This window comes from Sprattus sprattus (assembly GCF_963457725.1).
Source record: "Sprattus sprattus genome assembly, chromosome: 13".
In the NCBI taxonomy this organism is placed as follows: Eukaryota; Metazoa; Chordata; class Actinopteri; order Clupeiformes; family Clupeidae; genus Sprattus; species Sprattus sprattus.
In genome coordinates this window covers 12,933,841-12,956,245 of record NC_137911.1, presented here as the reverse complement: position 1 = coordinate 12,956,245, position 22,405 = coordinate 12,933,841, and the positions used below count along the sequence as shown (strand labels likewise).

General features: G+C 42.9%; 3 protein-coding genes across 4 annotated transcripts; 2 read left to right on the top strand and 1 right to left on the bottom strand.

Annotated features, from left to right (window-relative positions):
- Positions 1-1,924: 1,924 nt before the first annotated feature.
- Positions 1,925-9,501, bottom strand: gcfc2 (GC-rich sequence DNA-binding factor 2). 2 transcript variants are annotated; one of them, XM_080850658.1, is made up of 18 exons: positions 9,139-9,501; positions 8,885-8,983; positions 8,627-8,773; positions 8,293-8,529; positions 7,872-7,972; positions 7,105-7,205; positions 6,628-6,811; positions 5,949-6,072; positions 5,634-5,694; positions 5,189-5,286; positions 4,541-4,740; positions 4,046-4,190; positions 3,649-3,770; positions 3,166-3,242; positions 2,931-2,997; positions 2,672-2,818; positions 2,431-2,570; positions 1,925-2,132 (listed from the first exon to the last, which is right to left on the bottom strand). In XM_080850658.1, the coding sequence occupies exons 1-18, from the start codon at positions 9,440-9,442 to the stop codon at positions 2,021-2,023; spliced, it is 2,466 nt and encodes an 821-aa protein (XP_080706784.1). In that variant the 5' UTR covers positions 9,443-9,501; the 3' UTR covers positions 1,925-2,020. The 2 variants fall into 2 exon arrangements, with proteins under 2 accessions (XP_080706784.1, XP_080706785.1); XM_080850659.1 differs by having other exon boundaries at positions 8,627-8,767.
- A 2,514-nt stretch (positions 9,502-12,015) lies between these two features.
- LOC308374397 (G-protein coupled receptor family C group 6 member A-like) lies at positions 12,016-16,214 on the top strand (the record flags this gene model as incomplete). The annotated part of the gene is made up of 5 exons (XM_080850174.1): positions 12,016-12,309; positions 12,850-13,057; positions 13,927-14,123; positions 15,321-15,772; positions 16,085-16,214. The coding sequence occupies 5 exons, from the start codon at positions 12,016-12,018 to the stop codon at positions 16,212-16,214; spliced, it is 1,281 nt and encodes a 426-aa protein (XP_080706300.1).
- A 1,437-nt stretch (positions 16,215-17,651) lies between these two features.
- On the top strand, positions 17,652-22,012 carry gdf7 (growth differentiation factor 7; the record flags this gene model as incomplete). The annotated part of the gene is made up of 2 exons (XM_080850173.1): positions 17,652-17,763; positions 20,919-22,012. 2 exons carry the CDS (start codon positions 17,652-17,654, stop codon positions 22,010-22,012), a joined length of 1,206 nt encoding a protein of 401 aa, XP_080706299.1.
- Positions 22,013-22,405: the final 393 nt, after the last annotated feature.

The following is a 22,405-nucleotide window of genomic DNA, read 5'->3' as shown; positions in this document are numbered from 1 at the left end:
AGAAAGGATGGAGTGGTGGCTATTTTAAAGAAGAGGTCAGATGATGAACTGACCTTTGCCACCATGTCAGATCTGCATGACACATTCTCAGGTCTGACTTCCACAATCACAAGGGCTTCCGAAAAAAAAGGATGAAAAGAAGAACTTATCTATAGTGCTCAAGAAAGGATCATACCAACAAACAAACCCAGTAGGCCTACGGTTACCAGTAGCCTACTTACAATACAAAATGGAGGAATGACAACGAAATGCTGTATCTGACATTTCTTTAACTATATAAATAAAGTATTTAGGCCTAATTAATACATAAGTGAAGTAGGCTAGCCCATCAATGTAAACATTGTAGCCTATATCTTAATCGTAAACACACACACACGAGAGAGAGAGAGAGAGAGAGAGAGAGAGAGAGAGCGAGAGAGAGAATTAGCTCCGCTGGTTCTCTTGAGAATCCAATACGCAAGGTTCATGACACGGACCCATGCCTGCATCAGTGGCGAAATTACATTATCGAGCAAATAGGATGATTTGAACGTAAACACACAAATCTTATAATGCTGCGCTGAGCTTTTTACAATCTTCCCATTGAGCTGCAGACGAATGTCGGGAGACGCAGGGGGAAATATGCCAACTCCACTTTTCAGTAGCATGAACACATCAAGTGTCGGCCGGCCTGTTGACAAACTTTAGGGATAAAGGTATTTAGGGGAGCGAAACCAGAGGGAACCTGTCACAATATGAAATGGACACACTCGGGTCGATGATTTGGTTCCCTTTACGGTGGCCGAACACGGAATTAGGCTATGTAACCGATCAAAGAGGTCGTGACGTTGTTTTCTTTAAAAATCGCTTTCTTTCAAAAGAGTGGACAAGGTGTCAGTGCATCCACTGCATCAGGAAAATTCCATTGAGGATGACTGATACCTCAGGTTACAGGTAGAGTCCCCGCTCTATGCAACCAATACGTAGCCTACAAAATAGTAAAATAAACAGGATTAGTCAAGTAAACTATTTTATATTTATGTAAAGCCAAACAGCTAACATTAATTAAATTACACACCTTACAATTCGTTGTTTGATCACTTCTCATTAAAATACTAATTAAGACAATTCCATGAACTTCATAGCACCATTTTAGTTTGACAACGTAATAACCGGCATAGTTTTTGTGCTATCACGACGCAGTCACTTTCATCCACTGCGGTGATAATTAGACAAGACGACAAAGAGGCAATCCGACACACTGCGCAAATTCTTTTCTGCGCTCGATTTGTAGTTTTCAGTAGTCTACAGTCATCAACGGAGTTTAGTTGTGGTGGGTGGGTAAGCTACTGTATTTGCAACACGTGAGATTTTGTTGTCGCGTAATACTGCCTTTCTTTTTTAAAATGGTATTTTAACAAACCAATGCACCAATCAAACTAACATCTCCTTAGGCTAAGACAAAACAGGCTGTAGCAGAAGTGTTTCTTAACGAGGATGCTGGATTACCTGAGTGCTCGAAACTTTGAGAGACGTCGATGCATGTAGTGCACAGCATTCCCATCAGAAACACATAGTGGGCAATTGACGAGGTGATCATATTAAAAGAAGGCATGATCTTGGCTGTTGGAGGCATTCACTTTTAAATATGCGTTTCCAGTGGTTGTGACTTCAACTTCAGCAGCGGCACATGAAGGAACGCAGTAAAACAACACTCACTCTGCGCGGAATAAAAGAGGAGCACCATGGTCCTAAAGCTACTCAGATGTGATGCATGATAATTATCCCACGTCTTCTACTTCAGGTGTTGTCAATGCCAACGCATAACTACCTGCGCTTTTAACTTGAAAGACTGCACATTTTTCCATTAGAGTGCAATTAAATTCCTCATTTTTCAGTGTTGAACAGGAGGAATTCATGGAAATAGGCAACATGACAAAAGGGCCTCATAATAAAAATAATATTTATTTAAATCACATACAATTTTTCAATAGTCCAGTACAAAAGTATCAAATGTCATTAGTGAATGGTCTTCCACCTTTTAAAACAACTGACTCATTAAGTCTGTGTGATGGTACTTTTCTGCTATTGTGGTCAGGTCATCCCATGCCTTGACATCTGCCATGATGGCGAACAGTGTTCTCAAAATGTCCCTGCAAAATTAAGGAAAAGCTTATTTTCAAATTGCAAGGCGAAAATATTCACATACATATACATCATTCATCTTACACAGCATTAGGGCCCTGCCGCTTTCAGTATGTAAACACACACTGCTCTCATTTCGTAAACGAGAAGGCACAAACATTTTTCATAGGGAACAATACTAAACAAATATGTGATCAGATCTTTAAACCATTGGTAAATATGATTCAGCACTGAGCAAACATGTCACACATTTGATACCTGTTGATAGGTGACAAAGGCCACTGAGTGACTGAGAACAGATGTTACCTCGTCTTTTCAGGATGAGAGCTGTCTCTGCAAACAGAGTGTCCAGTCTGCAGCAGATGGCCACAGAAGCTCTTCAGCTGGGGCAGAGATGATCTTGTGTCCAAGTCTTTGAACCAGGACTTGGGGAAGCATGCTGCCACCTAGTGGTACAGATTGAGACATTGAGATAATAAATCATGACTTCAACAAAAGCCAAATTGACAACAGAATTGGCAGTACAATTAAAAGAAAGTGGCCCCACCTTTTTGCATTTCTCCACTGTGAGCTGGGTGTTAGACTCGTTGAGTAGAGTCATCATGAGGTAGCGATTGAGGAGTTTGTCCAGAGCCAGCTCCTTCAGAGTGTACTCAGGGAGGAGATCATCCCATAGGGTGATGTTACCAAGAAGCTGGAACACAATGAATCCATTTAAAATATAGAAGGTTGTGAAGTAGAATGATTCATTATTATGAGTTATGAATTATGATTGTTAATTCCAAGGGAATCTGGATGAGAGTCACCTTCACAGCTGACCAGAACTGCTGAGTTTGAAATTTGCACTGTGGTGAAGATTTATCATCCAAGAACCTGATCAATCACATAATAAGAAAGAAAAAGAAAGAAAGAAATCTAAACAATGTTTCAAACCTCAGCCAGTGATTTATACATACATGGAAAATGAGGTAATAGATATAAATAAATAACAAGAAAGTGTTTGCTAAATCAATAAATGTGAATCTGTGTAAAAGGGTTTACTTCTTCGGATAGAGAGGGATGAAGATGTCCTCATCAACAGCACCTCTCAGCCGTGCGGTGACTGATGCCACGAAGGCCTGCCAGGGAGAGAGAACAGCAGCAACACTTAGAACACACAGTTCTAACTCAGCACACCACAAACCTGGGCAAGACATTTATCAGTCACAACATCATCTAGCGGGGCTTGACTAGTAATGCGCCATGTTGATTCAACTCTGGACAGTTAAATCAGAATTGTTCGTCACATCTTACACTGGCTTCTATTGAGCGCTGAAATCGGTTTTAATGCAACCAAGACCAGGAGTAATGACTGAGAACTGTGGCATGGTTTATGAAACCAACTCCTTGTGTATCCCTTTAACAAACTGAACAGAGATCACGTATGTAAATCACAGAGAGGTGTCACCTTTACCTTTATCCAACGCACATCTTTCTTCAACGGTCTAAAAAGCTCTAAACAAATGAATGGTGTTATTAGCATACCTTGACAGGCTTGATCTGGTCCCCACTAAAGACGGAGTAATCATCCTCTAGTCTCCTGCAGAGGACTGTGAGACACCGGGTCTGTCTCAGAGACAAAGGATCCCACACCAGCTCCACAAAGCCTAAGAACAACAGGAGCAAGCAGCCATTAGTTCATTTAAATAATCTACAATTTTTTTTTTTTTTTTTATTACAGATATTATGAAAAGGACAGATACAATAACTGGCCATGTCCAGATGTTATTCTGGAATAAGAATTATTTAAATATTTTGTTTGTTCTGAGCACATCTCTTCTCTTTGCATTACAGAACACATGATGTACTCAAAGCCAACATTGTGGTGGGGAAGAGAATTCTGAGTGCTAGCACTGTGGTATGATGTAGATGATGCACAGACCTTGAACTTTGGGCAGGATTGTCTTCTGGATGATGGCAGGAATAGTTTCAACATCTGCATTCTCGGACTCCTCGTGTCCTTGACCGTGACAGAACTTTTCAACCGCAGAGTACCAGGGCAGGGCCTCAAAGTCCTCACCATCTGACTGTGAACACATTTCAAAATAAATTCTAAAAAGATTATTCCAGGATACGTACAGCATTGCTAACAGTAGGTTAGCTTCAGATTTAGAGTCCACTGACCCCAAGAGAACTGGCATAACATTCAACTCATCACTACTGCCAAGCAATAGCAGCAGTAAGTAGTGCTTTAAACATTAATATTCAGTTCAGTTACAATCATTTAACTGCAGCAAAGTATTCTCAAGTGTCCATGTGTTGGGTAGTAAAGTTCTTCCATAAAGGATGATGCACAGCACCTCAACATGTCCTAAGTAACTGCAAACACTACATCCCCATTGACTGTATTGTACAGTGGCAGTATACCACACTGTACCTGAAGAGGGTCCCAGCCAAGGAGCTGCCGCCTGACGAGGGGGCCCAGGAGTTTTGGAAGGCACAGGCCGATGTACGCGTTATTGTAGGAGTCTGGGAAGGAACGTCTCCACACATCAAACTTGGAAAGGATCTTACTGATGTCAGAGAAATCCCCCTGGACATCTGAGAAAATGTCGTCTGCACTCTTGAGGATGTCTGCTGGAAGGCCAAATTAGACACATTGATCGGTATGGGCATTTATACCAATTATCTCCGACAGGTTACAGACCTCTTTGGAACTCTCAATTAAGTTAATGAAAGCCTCAACTTCTACAGAACTGATGTGGCATCACTGTCTATGCCTAAAGAGCAGTATTTCTCTGTTCTTCTGTGTGGCCGTAGAGGTTTAGTGTCTACCTGCTTTAAATAGATTTGTCATTTCAGATCATAACTCCACAACTGATTTGAATCTAGTACGTAAATGTGTTTAACGGAGGATTCCTATAATACTAGATAGCTGGATCCGACCTAAAGATCTGAGAACAATGGTAAACCGTGTGTATTTTATTAATGTTGCATAAATCAAACAGTGGATAAAAGGTGACAGTAATAATGTACTAGTTGACTGAGATGCTGGTGACAAGTGAAAAGCCTCGCCCACGCTCACCTCTCTTCCTCTGAAGCTCTGTCTGCTGCTCAGGGTCAGCCTCAGTGTCTGCAGGCAGGCTCCCGAGCTCCAGCTGGTCCACTGAGCTGCCCGCCTCTCTGCATTCAGTTTACAAATAACCCACATCATCATCATCAACAACAACAACATCTACAACAACTACAGATTTACTTCACCTGTCTCATTTCTTTAAAAATCAAACAGTGAAAGCAGACAGAATAAATCATTACGTTCCTGGTTTTTGACAAAGTGGGCATATCAAAGTGGGCATATCAGGCAAAATCAAAGTGTTTATTGTTGCATACACCAAATTGCTTCAGCGCAGTAAAATTCTTAGAACTTGGCAGCCAACATCTACAGAGTAGACGGCATACAGATAAAAAGCTAAGAACATTGATTAAAAGTACTGGAGGCAATTCATGTAAATGAATTATAAAGCCCATACCTGCCCTGACTCTCATTCAAGCCTTCCATGGAATCTCCACTGGTCTGATTATCTGTGTTAACTAGAGGATAAATAACCCAGATGGATTAGGCAGACAGGAGAAGATCGCACACAATGGAATATACTCAAAAGATCGAAACAGTTCTTTAAACCAGTTTGATTGATGTCAATTACATAATACTTTTAGTATGAGTAGTATTTACTAATTAATTTCCAAGTGGAAATAACATGATAAAATGTATAGTTTGTTGAAGGGTGAGGTTAAGTCCCTGCAAGAGCGTACTGCTCCTGGGTCAGTGTCTCATCTCTACTCACATGCCAGCTGTTGGAGACGAGCAGACTCCTCCCGCACAACCTCTCTCCTGCAGGTAAGCAGCGCCTCTGCCTGGTCGATGTAGAGGGAGTGCATGTCCATCTCCACTGAGTTGATCAGCATCGTCTAGCATAGAGGGATCGCACAAAGGAGGCATTGACGGGCAACTTGCAATGAGCAACAAGCAAAGTCTACCACGCATGAACTAAAGCTAATTTAATAACTGGGCAAAATTATTTTTCTAATTTAATACCATGATCAAGATCCTTAGCACAAACACGGTAGCTCTAGTTCATGCGCGACGGACTTGGACTGTCAATGAAATTTGGGCCCAGGAAGTGGGAAGTGACACAAGGGGAAGATCCCATCAGATAATGATGGCCACAAGCCACAGCGGTGACAGACGATGACATTTGGAAGACCAAAATAGACAGTGATGTTTGTTATCGGGGCAGAATGCAAATAATGACTCCAACTACTATTACTAAAATGTTTGGACATTAAAACAAAATTGTGATCAACTTCTCCAAGGCCATCACTGACAGACTTCCTTGGGACCTCATCAAGAATAATGATCCTGCTGCCATGAAGCTCCAAAAAAAACTAGGTAGACCACAAATATGCCCTCACTTCCAAAAGGTCTTATTCCTAGTGACCGTCACAGTGTTTCTGAGTGTGTACCTTCTCTGTCAGACATTCCACCAAGTTGTCGGCATAGACCCGCATGCCCCGGTAGAACTTTAGCTGTTCCTCAGCGGCGGTGTTCTCCATGTTCTCTAGGGAGCTCTTGGCCTCGTCCATGTCAAACTGGAGCCTCCTCAGATCTGCCTCATGAGCCCGGTGAACCCCTCTCAAGGACTCCAGCCTGGGTTAAGGAGAGAGTGGGAGTGAGTGGGAGTGGGAGTGGGAGTGTGAGTGTGAGTGTGAGTGTGAGTGTGAGTGTGAGTGTGAGTGTGAGTGTGAGTGTGAGTGTGAGTGTGAGTGTGAGTGTGAGTGGGAGTGTGAGTGGGAGTGGGAGTGGGAGTGGGAGTGGGAGTGGAAATTACCAAAAGATACAGAGTTGGAAAAACTGAGGCTTAAACACAGAAAAGCATCCTGCATCAGACACAACAAAGCTTTAAGCAAATTTAGTGAAAGGCAAGCCTCAGCAGTTCGTACTTTCCAGTGATCCTCTTCTTGATGATGCGGAAGCTCACTGCAGGAAGGGATTCAGGGATTTCCAGCTTGTCCTTCCTCTTCCTTGAGCCAGGTTTGGAGATCTGAGCATGGTGGATAAAGCAAGGCAACCATCAGAGCTAAAAACCTAAGATATACTTTTAAAATACAACATTGGGTAATCTGAGGTGCCAACTGATTTCCACTGGTCATACCAGACTATAATTACATTTTCTAAATTTGTATTCCTTACCTGCAAAATATTCAGCAGCTCATTCAGACGCTCACACTCGCTGCTACTTAGCTAGAACAGAGATGTGACAGCAGGAATCAGGAATTTATTCAGACTCACTGTCTCTCTTCAAAAATAAATGCAAAACAATACCCATACCAATAGCTAAGGATATGACCCCCCCCCCCCCCACCCCCCTTTTTCTTTTCCCATATCTACCCGGCCCTAAGTGGTTCTGCTTTACGGTTTCTTCCTCATTAACAGGGAGTTTGTCCTTGCCCCAGTCGCCTTTGTGCTTGCTCTAAGGGGGTTCAGGCCCAGGGCTCTGTAAAGCCCTTTGAGATAATTTTATTGTTTTGGCGCTGTGTAAATAAAACCAAATCGAATATGATGATATTCATGACTGATTGATTTGTTTCTAAGAGGGGTGAGATTCGCATCGGAGACTTCAGGGGAGAGAATGTCTGAATATCCCAGTCCTGCTGTCACATCTCTGTATGTATGTAATGTATAAAGTTACACACATAAAAACTTATACCTGTTGCCTTTTGACTCCTTTTTCAATTTGCTGGGCCTCCCACAGGCTCTGGGCATCCATCTCCTCGCTGTCAGCAGAGCTGTCATCACTGTCACTGTCCCCTGGGTTAAACCAGTTACACATGACCATGAACGGGCGGCACAACAGAATGAATGTGCAGTGTCTCCTTTTCTCAATGTCTTACAAAGGAGGACCATTAGTTTAGTGGCAAAAATCTGACTATTTGGATAATACATCACACCAAAATACTGTTAAAAATGAATTTTGATTATTATGAAAAATTATTATGTATCAGGCCTTTATTCACTTAAGACTTGGTTGGAGTTAGTGGATTGATTTGTTAAATAAGGGACCGTCAGGGTCCAGTATCTATTTAAAAAAACACAAGAAACAGATTAATGGTCAGAGCTGTGATGCTCACCCATCTTTTCGGCCATCCTCTCTCTCAGCGTTCGTGGTTTGGGTGCAAATTGGATAACCCGCTCGTGATCATCAGGTTCATCATCGCTGTCTCGCTCCGCGTCATCTGAATCCTCTCCTTCTCCTGTTCCGGGGGTGCTCTCTCGATCTCCTTCCAGGGAGATGTAGTCTTTGCGGGCCCTGGCTCGCTTCCGTGCATCCTTGGCAGCACGGATCTTTTTGGCATCAGGGATGGAGACTGGCACGTGCAAAATGACAATGTCATGCATGTGAGTGAAGTTACATTTGCTATTTTATTTGTGGGTTTGAATATTACGTTCTCAAACTGCAAAGACCTGGATCTGGAGCTGGAGCAGAGGAGCGAGAGGAACTGGATACCATAGAGCTGATGTCGCTGTCATCGCTTTCACTCATTTTCTCCTCCGCAGATCCATCACTCTCTGACTCTACGATGGCCTGCGTTCTCTGGGGGACATCTTTTACTGTGATCAGAAAAGTGTGAAAGGTGAGGTCTCACAATTTCAGTAATCATAAAAATGACACCATACATTCACAGTGACAGAGCAGACTTGTTACTTATTAGCAGGCTTTACCTTCAGAACGTTTAGCCTTGATTGGTAAACCTTCTTTTTTTCGAGCACTAAATACAATCACTTTGTCTTGGGTCTTCTTCGGTCTGAATTCGGACTCAGCTAATTGAGAGAGACAATACAACAAAACTAGTCAAGTTATTGTAAAACACGACAAGAGCAAGTCAAGTTAACTTAAGAAGGCGAGGTTTCCAATAATATCCGGCACACTGCAGAGTGCGGGTAATGATTTTGCCTGTCGCTTGCAAAAGACTCACCGTCGTTGTCTTCGGAGAAACTGAACATTTTTGTTTTGGATTTCCCTTTTATTTTTACATCAACAGGACCAGGGCTGCTTGAAGGGTTTAAAGTCGATCCGTCATCATCCTCTCCACTATCATCCGATTTTGATGCAGGTTTTTGTGGCTTGGAACTACAAGTTATTCCCCTGGTCTGAGGGAGTTTTGATGGTTTGATCTGGAGAGAAGGCATTTCACTGTCTTCGCCATCCTCTTTCTGTTCTTCTTCACTGGAATCATCTTTCCTTTCTCTAATATTTCGGCGCGTTGACTTACGAAACATTTAAAAAAAATGTTTGTTTGATAACTACCTTGCAAATGTTTACACTCTGGCCTTTTTGAATTGACAAAACTATTCGTGGTATCGACGTCTTCGATATTTACTTCCGGGTAAAAAGGCCTTGTCATCAAAATAAAAGCCAATGCTTGGACACGTTTTTCAAAACAAAAGCCCTAGTTTTGCATAGTCTATCGTTAAAAAGCATTGACGTTCAGTGTTCAACGTCAATGTCCCACCCCCCTGTTTATTTTGTAGACTGATTATTTATTGATTCAATAATTGGCAGATTAATATTATAGAGTTAAAGCAACATTATTGAATTTTTGTCTAAAACTAGCAAGGTAAATTCCAAAAATATATAATATATAAAACATACTAAAAAACACCACCAATAGCACAGTTGACACTGATGATAGCCTGTTATTGAGTGTCTTTTGGTATATAATTATTGATTTGTGCTGCAAAGGCTTTTCTTACATTTTAAAGGTATTCTGGCCCAGACCACAGAACTACATAATCCATAGCCTATACGGCTTGTGGGAATGACAGGTGTATTTCTCTGTCCAACACATGACCATTACCATCTAAATGAATGGTCCCCCCCCCCCCCCCCCATCACACTAGTCTTCCCAGTCGACACTGCAGAGTCCTTCGGCCCCCTGGGCACCATCATCTCCCAGGACTTCAAATGGGAGCTGAACATCAGCTCCCTCACCAAAAGAGCTCAACAGAGGATGTACTCCCTGCGGCAGCTGAAGAAGTGCAACCTGCCAAAGACAATGATGGTGCACTTCTACACCTGCATCATCGAGTCCATCCTCACCTCCTCCATCACCATCTGGTACGCTGCTGCCACTGCCAATGACAAAGGCAGACAGCAGCGTATCATCCGTTCTGCTGAGCAGGTGATGGGCTGCAATCTGCCATCTCTACAAGACCTGTTCGCCTCTAGGACCCTGAGGCATGGAGGTAAGACTGTGGCTGATCCCTCCCACCAGGGTCACAAACTCTTCGAGGTACTCCCATCCGGCAGAAGGCGGTGGTCCATCAGGACCAAAACCTTATGACACAAGACCAGCTTCTTCCCGGCTGCAGTTTGGCTTATCAACAAGGCCTGGGACCCCCACCTGACTTGGACTCTTATCCCGCCCCACACCTCAAGTCTGTGTTAAATTAACACACATGATATTACATTACATTGCACACTCACTTTGCCCTCCTGTTTTGCATTTTACTTTACTTTTTTATATATATTTTTATTTGATATTTTGTTTTTTTTCTTATGTGTTGTACTTATTGTGTTTTTATGTTTATTGTATGCACCTTCACACCGAAGCAAATGGGATTGGGATTTTGCACATGTCATGAAATTAGCTAAATGATTTTGCCAAGTTATTAAATCCGCTTTAGGTCATCATGCACAACATACTGCGTGTTGCCAGCCTCTGTGTTGCCCATCAATGAAAGCCCCATAGAATTGGTCTCGCACCGATGTGGCATTTCACTGCAGGGTCTGCAATCATCTGCTCATTAGGGTGGCCTATTGCAGGGCATGAGACATCTATACAATGCCCCAAACAGTAAATCAGCCGTGCAGCGAACTTCAGCTTTACCAGGACATGTTCATACCACTGACAGTGGGTAGCAGGGAGCTTGAGAGCACTGTCAGAGAGTAGGAGAGTATAGGGGCGTAGATACAGTAATGATTTAGCAGACATATGTTTACTTTAAATTGAAATTGATCATCCACCTTCCCCTTTCCCATGATGCATCAGTTCAAACTATTGATTTGTATCAGCACAGTGTAGATGCAAATAAGTTGATACAGAAGTTTGTTTTCCTAAAAAGGATGTGCATGGAAAATGCAAATAGTTAACCTTTTTCCTTTCAAACAACATACTGTCAGGTGTGCCTGTTTGATGTACACCAATCGGCAAGTCTGTTGCTTGGAGACATGAGCCTATTCTGGTTTGGCATAAGCCTGTGGGGCTATTTTGGAATGTCTGTGTCCCAAGACGTACGAAAAGAGTTTGTCTCAAACCCAGGGGATGTCATTATTGGTGGCCTTTTCCCTGTTCACAAAACAGTGAAAAGAACAGACTTCCTTACATATTGTTCTGAGTGAGTATATCTTTTACTCTTCTCCTGGGTGTTAAATTACAGTGATATATTTGATTGATGTTCTGTGTAAATAGTGTGTGCAATGAGGTCCAATGTAATGTAGTGTGCTTTTTTCACCACACTGGGTTTGATTTTCACCAGTGTTTCTAGTGATCATTGGGGTGTTATTCCTAACATTAAATAAAACAATTTTACAGTGATCCAGCCATCACAAACAAATGAAACCAAACTATTATACTGAAACAATGTAATCCAGCCATCACAAACAAATTGAACCAAAGTTAACCAAAGTGAAGCTTACTAGCCAGAGTAAATGTGTGATCACTGACTTGCATTTCAATAGCATATTTGTATCGTTCTGGCACATTTTTGCACATTGTTGCCTAAGCTTGGTGAAAGGAAATATCTGAATCATGTTTTGAATATTTCTTTGTGTCTGTAGCATTGACGTGACCATGTTATTCCGGGCCCAAGCCATGATATATGCCATTGAAAAGATCAACGAGTCACCGATGCTACCAGATTTGTTAATTGGCTACAAAATGTACGACACTTGTGGAGATGTTTTTGTGGCAACCAGGGGAACACGTAAACTCGTTGAGCAGTCCGTTGGAGATCCAATCATGTGTCCTAGCTTGAAGGAGGCCCCTGGCCCAGGTAAAGAAGGGGTGATGGCTGTGATTGGAGAGAGAGACTCTGAAACCTCTGCTGCTGTGGCCCGTTTGCTGGCTCTGCCCATGATAGCACAGGTAAACAACCAATATCACAATTACTATGTCTGTTAGTGGATTCAAAGTGACAATATCACATTAACTAAGTATGCCAGTGGATTCAAAGTGACAATATCATATTAACTATGTCTGTCAGTGGATTCAAAGTGACAATATCACATTAACTACTGTATGTCTGTCAGTGGAATCAAAGGGACAATATCACATTAACTCTGTCAGTGGATTCAAAGTGACAGTATCACATTATCTACTGTATATCTGTCAGTGAAATCAAAGTGACTATATCACATTAACTACTGTATGTCTGTCGTGGATTCAAAGTGACAATATCACATCAACTATGTCTGTCAGTGGAATCAAAGTGACAATATCACATCAACTATGTCTGTCAGTGGAATGCAAAGTGAAAACAATAGCAGCAACTGTCTTAGGATGGTTTTGTTTCAATTAGAAAATGTTCAATATGACAATAACATCAACAAACAAAATAACAATTTGAGCATTTAATCATTTAATTTGAACACATAAAAATACGAAAATACAATGTTCCTCCCTCAGATTAGCTATGCCTCTACAAGTGAACTATTAAGCAGTAAACTGAAGTTCCCAACCTTTCTTCGGACTGTCCCTAGTGACAAACATCAGACCATGGCCATGTTTCAGCTTGTGAAAGAAAAAAAATGGGACATAGTAGGCATCATCGGCAGTAATGATGAATACGGCAAATATGGCTCAGAGACTCTCATTGATCTCCTCAATGGAAAAGGTACATGCATTGCATTTAAGGAGATTTTACCAGGCTACTTCACTCAAGACAAGAGACGCACTAGAATAAAACTGGACGAGCTCTTCATGAAAATGAATGCCAATCCTACTGAAGCTATTGTGATTTTCACCAAACAGAGAAATGTAAAAGCTATCTTAGAAGAGGCCATTAAGCGTGGTGTTCACAGGACCTGGATAGCAAGTGATTCTTGGTCCACCTCGACAGAGATATCTGGACTGAACAACATTGAGAGTATTGGTAGAGTTATTGGCTTCACTAGCAAAAGACATGAAATCCCAGGTTTTAAGGATTATATCTATCAGTTGATATCACAAGAGAGGCAAAACACAAGCGACAGCTTTCTCTTGAACTACATGTCCCAGAATGCCATATGTCCTCATGCTTTGGAGGAAGATAACATAGGAAATTCTTCATTGTGTGACGATCCTGGACAGAAGTGTCAACTCTTACTCTGCTTGAAAAATTATATTTACCAAGATGAATCCTATAGTGTCTATTTAGCTGTGAATGTCGTAGCTTATGCCTTGAAAAGTCTTCTGAAATGCAGCCATGACAGATGCAAACGAAATACAAACTTTACTACCATGGAGGTAAGCTAATGTATTTTTGTACCTTTTGCATCACAACCTGAAGTTCAGTTTTGTCTCTTGCTAATTCAAAACAACAGCAACCAAACTGTTACTTGAAAGACCAGTCCCACACTTACTTAAATGAAGGAGAAATACTGATGGTCATTAATATGGAATACTCCATTTGTTTACAGGCTTTTTATGATTTAGGCTTCCCTGCTGTGTAATTAGTATATGCATGTACACTTGTTATGTTTCGTGTTTTCTTCTAGCTTTTAGACGAGATACAGAAAGTCAACACTACAGTGAACAACAATACTCACATATTTTTCGATGAGAGTGGAGACCCCAATATTGGGCAAGATATTCTCGAATGGAAAATCGAGGGTTCAAAAGTCAATATCATCTCTATTGGAGAGTACGAGACGTCAGGAACCATAAAGCTGTACTCTAATTTCTCCATGGACAACTACCCTGTATGCCAGCTATTTTTATATTATAAATGTATATTACTAGACCACTATGAAGTATCAAATTATAAATATAATGTGAAGTAGCTAACTACTAATATTTCTGCACTACCGAAAACTAATGTAGCACTGATGACAAAAGTAAGCAAGCTAAATTGATGTTTAATACTTTCAGGAAACATATTGCAGCAAATTCTGCGATCCAGGCTACGAGCTGAGACAGCCAAGCAACTCCTGCTGCAAAACATGTCATCCCTGTAGTGACAAGTATTTCTCTAAAGGGGGTGGTAAGTAAGCTAAGCACCCGGCTTTGTGGGCACTTGTATATACAAGAAGTTAATATGGTTACAAATGTATTCGGGGGGGGGGGGGGGGGGGGACTTGGGTGGCATTACACGTACATTTATAATGCTTCAATTTGCATTCTATCTTCCCATGTGAACACAATACAGTTTACACCATATAAGTTCTTCATTTAGTTTTACCATACACCATATCGGTTAAATAGACAGAACAAATTATACTCTTGTTTTTAGTTATACACAGGAAAAGTTGTTAAATGACTTGTGCTATTGGTTGGGGACTTCACACACTGGCAATACCTCTCACTGTCACATGCATGTACTCATACCCAACAACTAAAGTATTACAACACAGCAGGTTGCACTACAACCATCATACAGATACTTATCAACAATAACAACAACAAAGACGTCTTTGTGAGCATTTCACTGGGGTTGTCAAGTGGGCTCCCTCCTTTGTCAGTGTTTCATTGAATTAGGCTCACGTCACCTTCAGAAGGCTCGACAGTGGTGTCTGGCATCCAGGACCTACCCCCCTCCATACTCACGATGGCTTATGACACATGTCAATACCAGTAACAACAAAACATTCATATACCAAGCCTCTAGCACCTATCTCCACTAGTCCTGCCTGCTTGCTAACCTTGCTCCCTCACTTCCGCAACCAGTTTTGCATAGTTTAGAATCATCCCTTCAAAGGCTTCCTCAATCATATCTAAACTAAAACAAAATCACCTTAGGCAAATTTGTCCAAAATGCTGTTGGTTTTTCCATTTTCCATGGTGTCTTTTTATCTCTGAAACCTCTGCATGTTTTGTAAGCAAACAATGATTGACCAATTCATGTATATATTATCTGCAACCAATCAGGATCTGAATGTGAGGTCTGCCCCAATGAGCAGTATGCATCCCCTCAGAAGGACCGGTGTCTGAACAAAGAGATCACTTACCTCATGTGGACTGATGACGTTGCCATCACCATGGCCGTGTTCGATGGCCTGGGGGTCATCCTCACCATCCTAGTGGCTGCACTGTTTGCCGTGCACAGAAACACCCCCATCGTTAAAGCAGCTGGAGGCAACCTGTGCTTCGTGGCCCTGCTGTCTCTGCTGGCCTGCTTCTCCAGTGTGGCTATGGGCCTCGGTGAACCCACAGAGGTGACCTGCATGATCACCGCGCCTTTCTTCCTTATGGCTTTCACCCTTTGCATCTCCTGCATCCTGGCAAACCTGCTTCAGATCTACGAGGGCTTCCGTTTCCATGTGAAGCTGGACCAAACATTCAAACGCTTCAACAAGCCTGCTGTGATCACCTGCGTTTGCGCCGGGGTTCAAGGAGTGGTGTGTGCATTGTGGTTAATCCTTAAGCCCCCTCACAAGGTGTCCATTGACTATGAAACCAAAATGGTAATTACATGTCACTATGGGTCCAGGACACTGTTTTTCCTAGTCATGTATTTGTATGTCGGCTTCCTTTCCATTGTATGCTGTATATTTGCTTACAAAGGAAGGCGACTACCAGACCTGTATAAGAACGCTCGATATGTCATTGTTAGCATGCTGGTCTATCTTGTGGTGTGTATCCTTTTTCTACCATTCAGTCTGACTTCTCATCCCATGTATTGGCAAGGCATTTTAGCTTGTGTGCTCTTGCTGTCTACATACAGTGTCTTCATCTGCCATTTTGCCCCAAAATGCTACATCATAGTGTTTAAGAAGGACATGAACAATGAGAATGCCATAACAGAGTACATACGGAACCATTACCAAAACCAGACCATAATTGTAAGCACCTAATATCCTGTCAGTCTAGAATGTAATGTCTACAAGTGCACATATAAAGAAGACAAATTATTGTTAGAGAGATGCAATAGATTGTTACAAGTTTCAGGTACAAGATATCACATTTGGTTTCATACATTTGTGCATTCAGAGACTGAACAGCTTTAATGAAAACTTTATAAGAGTATAGATCCATTTCTATCGTAAGGTTGTTGAAATACTGTGTAATAATGAAGATGCTAAAATGCTTGCTGATTTCCTCAAATTTCTTTCCCTTTTTTGTAATCTGTCTTTTTGTAAATGATTGCATGAGCTTGTGAAGATTTCTGACTATGATTCACTTTCATCCCCTACTCTTGCTGAGGACCTTCGTGTGGCTTAGGCAGCATTGTCAGCTTAGCGGATTTATTACCACAAGATGGCGCAGCTCACAACATCAATTACAAATGATACAGTAATGATGATAGTAATTGGGATAATGGTGATTATAATTAACTGTTATTCACTGGCTGATAATATCCATACATATAATGGTTTGAAGAAATCTTATTTAACCCTTTTTTTATTTTTTTTTAAATAAAACATCATTTGACCTGCTGCACTCAGGCAAGAAAAAGTGGCACCGTGTATTGTATTTCGACCTGTAGTTTTAATTCTAACACGGACCTTACCTAACGTCAATTCTCACCTTCACCTCTGATATCGTCTTTTTAAGCTCATGTTGTTACATCTTAAAACGAAAACAGGACAACAACAACTGCAAATACTGGACAAACAGACATTGTCATAGCCTACTCTACTACTGACGTAGTCTATTTTATATTAACTAGATATAAGTCGTAATTTGTTATTTGGCCTGCAACTGCCCGTATAGTTTAGCGAGGTTTTGGGAAATACGTCTGAGATTAAATTTGCCAGATCAGTTAAGAAAAATGTAAGATATTGTATTTTCCCAGTCCTATTAAAACAGCTGTTATTGTTCGTCCTGGTTTTGATAAACAAAATGGTATTTGATTTCCTTAATAAAATAGTTCTGAAGTTGCTGAGGATCTTTGTTCATATTATCTCGTCTTTGTTCGGTCGCGAGGGGGCGCCGATACCATTCAGTGCAACAGGCAATTTACTGACTCAGTGTCAGTCAGATCCATGATATTAACATTATCTATAGAGCAAAGGGGAGTTTCCAAAGTCATCAAACCCTTCCAACTTTCCCATTTCGGCCAGAGACCACTGAAAATGAATCCTATGAAGGCTGCCGCTCTTTCTCTTTGTGTTTCCTTCCTCTTTGCGAATGGTCTACATGCAGCGGTCCTTGGGTCACTGAAGTACCCTTTCGCTGCTGATGACCACGGGCTTGTTTCGCATCTGGATGTGCAGAATCGAGGACAATCGAGTGCGATCCCCAGGAGTGAAACTCCGCGGAATGGTACTGCAGTTCACATACCGTCGTATATGATATCACTGTACAGGACTCTGTCTCAGCTGGAGAGAAGAGGTAATAACAGCGTCTCCCGTTCAACGAGGCACGCTAACACAGTCACCAGCTTCATGGACATTGGAAAAGGTATGTGCTAACGAAAATGGACTGTTAATGTGAAATTATTTTGGGCTATTTAGTTTTTGTTGCAAAAAAACTAACAAAACAAAAAAAAACCGGCTCATAGATCTGGTTATTTATTAGGCTACTTGTTTCATTACCATTAAATGAATGATACAATTTAGGACAATGTAGGATGTTCATTACAATAAATAATAATACATACTTTATTTTAAAGAACGGTTTTATTCGCCTACTTTGCAGGCACAACATGTTAACAGTAGGGTTATAAACCATTAAGCAATTAAGTGGCTGTTATAATTTCATATATTTTGTTGTATCATATTCTATAAAACTATTTGTTCCAACATCTTCCTTGTGTTTAATACATTACCTATTTGGTCTTAACAGGCCTACAATTTGATCAGTTTTCAGTGACTGAATTTGTTGAATTCAAACCTCATTTAGGAGAATTCTGCCAGAACGTCCACAAACTTTTTAGGGAACCGCATTTTCGGGGCAGCATTTGTTGCCGAATAAAAGCGATGTCTTTTATAGAGTAGACCGTATAACCTAATTTCAAAGACTGCCCAGCCTCTTTAGGTAGCCTATGAAATATTTTAGCGTCTCAATTCCAGACTTTTCCTGACGTAATTTTCGAGAGTCCATTTACATGGTGCTTACGGGTCCCGTTATTTTAGGGTTGAAGTAGTGGTTAAAATTCGCTGGATTTCAGTGACAGTTCTTTTACATTTTTACGCCCTGGATATTTACTTAAAATACCTTTCAAGAAATGTGAAGTCAAATGTCTCGGATTTCCAACATCTGTGATAAATAAACGTCCCTGGCACCTAGAGCTAAACAGTGTGCCTTGCCCCGCACAGGTGTTGCTGATAAAGACAAAGCAACATAACGTGTAATTTAAAACCGATGCTCAAATAAAGATTGTCACGTAGTATGTATTTAACAAAATACTCTTTGTCAGCCCTTTCGAGTTCACCTACCAGAAACTTCAAACTTCTTAGACTATTATGCAAAGTTCACCATGGACTGAAGTAATGGTGAGAAAAATGAGCGTTTAGTGAGTATCAGAGACATTTCTAGAATAACGGGCTATGTATTGAATCGTCTGTTGGACTGAAGTCAAATAGCGCACAATGGCATGGGTTCGTGCGCGTAGGCCTACTGGCTATGCAGCCTAATCTACATTTTCAAAAGGAGCCCTTAATGTGGACAGGCAAATACACATTTGTATGACAAGTGTCCAACATGGTCTCACTGGATTATAGAACTAACAAAAAAAAAAATCTGTGAAATATTTCCTCTTGCTTATTCAGGTCTCAGCAACTGTCTTCTAACTACAAGGATAGAAAATATATTGCTATGGATAACAACAAATGACAATAACAATGTCTTTTGGTATCCTCTAACATAGGCCCCAGGCCTTTGAAGAAAGTATTAAGTAGACTCCAACCCCCCCCAAAAAAGCCAATCAGTCTGCAAGGTTGCATATCTAAAACCAGACAGATATCTTGATCCAATCTCTTATCATTAGGTAAATAAAAAAGGAATCCAGACAGAAAATGACAGTAATAACAGAGCACTGAAACCTCATTTTGAAGAGCGATTTTGCTGGTTATGTCACAGTTTAGTCGGGCAAGCGGATATGAGAACCAGTAGTTGAGTCACATTCCATTTCTATTTCTATTTTGCTCTCTCTCCCTCTTATATATATATACTGTATATATATGTACTCACCTTTTACCTGAGAAACATTCCTTTTCTAGTTCTCCCTCTCTGTTTTTTTTCTCTCTCCCCTGTCAGTCTGTCATCTTCCTCTCAGTGTGTGTCTCACCTCTCAGACTTTACTTGTGTGTGTCAATGTCACTGGCTACAGGTACACACATCCTGTGTGGCCACTGGTTGCAGCAATTCCATGTTTATTTTGATGCATCTCTTTCCCCTCGCGTAACCCCCCCCCCCCCCCCTAAATCTCCACGACAACCCAATCTGGCCCATAGGTCTGGGTCTCCCTGCGTGTGTCGATTCCCGCCATGTTTTAAGCATGAAAACTGCGGTCTGGGTTTCAGGTTGTGTGGCTCTTTTTTTCTAAAAAAGGGCCTTGTTTTAGTTGGACGTCAAGATGTCAACATCAAACCTTATTTTTCCCAGAGACAGTCGGTCTGGTCTCCCTTAGCCAACCTTTCTCTCTGCATCAGTTCAGCTGTCTGGGGGACTCGGCGGGCGGAGAAGTGGGACCACCAAAAAAAAAAAAAGACTATTTTCTGGAAACCTCTGTGCACAAAGGTGAGGGGAGAGGACAAGTATAAAACATCGACAGCCTGTCAGACTTTGACTTTCATTATTGGCGACAAAGACAAAGCTCTTACTGCACAACGCATATGGCGATAGCTCGCAATTAAACGTTGCAGGCATCCATCTTCATCTGCGAGCTCTTTCTTGTAAATGTCTCAAATTTAGAAGCTCACAATCCCCCAGCCACCCACCACTCCTTTACGATTTACAACCGCTTCTTGGGGTTAGGGAGCACAAGAGGAGGAGGTGGTGGTGGTGGTGTTGGGGGGTGGTTAGGAGGGAAGGAGAGAGGGACGTAGAGGAGGGAGCAGACCCTGAGGCCCCAGTGATTGCCAGCATCCCACCAAAGCCTCTTCTCACTCAATCAGCTTAATTAGCAGATACTGCCAAAGGCTGAGAGGCCTACCGACAGGTCAGCCAAGTCCTCCCCACCTGGCTGAGTCTAAGCGTTCTTGCACTCTCTCTCTCTCTCTCTCTCGCTCACTCTTCTCCAGTGCTTGCATTTGGAGAAACGATTCAGGCCCCAAATGTTATTCTCATCGAGGGCGGAGAGGACTTGCCATGTGTATGGCATTTTCAACAAAGCCCCTTCGGCAGACTGTAAATAGTGCTGGCTGGAGAATGTGCGATATGCAGTCTAAAACACTGTGGGAATTGTCTCTCGCAAAGCATGCAGCCTTAGACGAAGTGCTGATGCATTGTTTTGGTTTGGGAGGATCCCTGGCGGATCGTTTGTGTGTGCAATCCTATCATTCTACACCTTTGATTATCTCCTCTTGTCTCTTTTTTTTTGTTTCGCTCTTTCACATAAATGATAATGCCACACTTTTCTCTTTCTCCTTTTCTACTTCTTTGTCTGTTCACAGACTACCCCCGGACTGAGACCAGGCAGCGCTATGTCTTCGACCTGTCGAGTCTCTCCAGAGCAGACGAACTGGTGGAGGCCGAGCTGCGCATTTTGCGGAAGACGCCACCGGACTTGCTGCACGTGTTGTCCCAGGGTGGCAGCCTGTACCGGGTGCTCCTCTACCCCTGCTCGAGTGACGAAAGCAACCCCGTGGGCCGGCGGCAACCGATCGGCTCGCAAACCATTGACATTCTGGACTCTGGCACAGGAAGGCAGTGGGATGTCTTTGACGTCAGCACTAGTCTCAAGATGCAGCGGAAGCTACGTTGGAGCACAGGTGGCGGCGGTGCAGTCAGCCCACTGTGCTTCGATGTGGTCGTGGTTTCGGACGCAACAGAAGAGGCCACTGCTCCCTGGGCCTTGGGATACGGGCGGCAGGCGCTGGAGCCCCAGGAGAGGGCCCTGCTGGTGGCCTTCACTCGGACCCGCCGTAAGGAGAACCTCTTCAGGGAGATCCGTGAGAAGATGAGGGTCATGGCCGGATCCAGCCTGCTCACGGAGCTGCCCTTCGACCCCGGAATGGAGGGCCGTCGACTCCGGCGACGCAGACGCCGTAGGACTGCCCTCACTGGCCGTCCAGGAGGGCTTGGAGGAGGTGGGGGTGGGGGTGGAGGGATAGGAGGTGCCACTGGTCCCGGAGGAGGTGGAGGAGGAGGAGGAGGAGGAGTTGGTGGGGGTGGAGGAGGTGGGGGCCGAGCTGGAGGAGGAGGAGGCAGTGGTGGTGGGGGTCGTCGGCGTACACGCTGCAGCCGCAAGGCGCTGCACGTGAACTTCAAGCAGCTGGGCTGGGACGACTGGATCATCGCCCCGCTGGACTACGAGGCGTACCACTGCGAGGGCGTGTGCGACTTCCCGCTGCGCTCGCACCTGGAGCCCACCAACCACGCCATCATCCAGACGCTCATGAACTCCATGGACCCCGAGGCAACGCCACCCAGCTGCTGCGTGCCCTCCAAGCTCAGCCCCATCAGCATCCTCTACATCGACTCGGGGAACAACGTGGTTTACAAACAGTATGAAGACATGGTGGTGGAGAGCTGTGGCTGCAGGTAGCGCTGAGGGTCACGGGCTGGGACAAGGGGACGCCAGCCCTGGACTCGGACTGTCCCTGTCTTGTCCTTCACCCCTCCCTCTCCCTTCCTCTCTGTCCTCTTCCTTACACTTTTTACACATGGCATGCTTATGCTGTGGGGATGGAGCGTGATGAATGGATCAGTGTGTGTGTATGTGTGCGTGTGTGTGTGCGTGTGTGTGTGTGTGTGTGTGTGTGTTTGTGTGTGTGTGTGCGTGCGTGCGTGTGTGTGTGTGTGTGTGTGTGTGTGTGTGTGTGTGTTTATTTGAGAGTTGGTCACTGGGCATTCTGATTGTGTTCGAAATGGGCATGAGGCCATAGACAAAGTCCTCCCTAGTTACCCCCCCAAAAGAGTTTTTTTCTGCTTCCCCCAA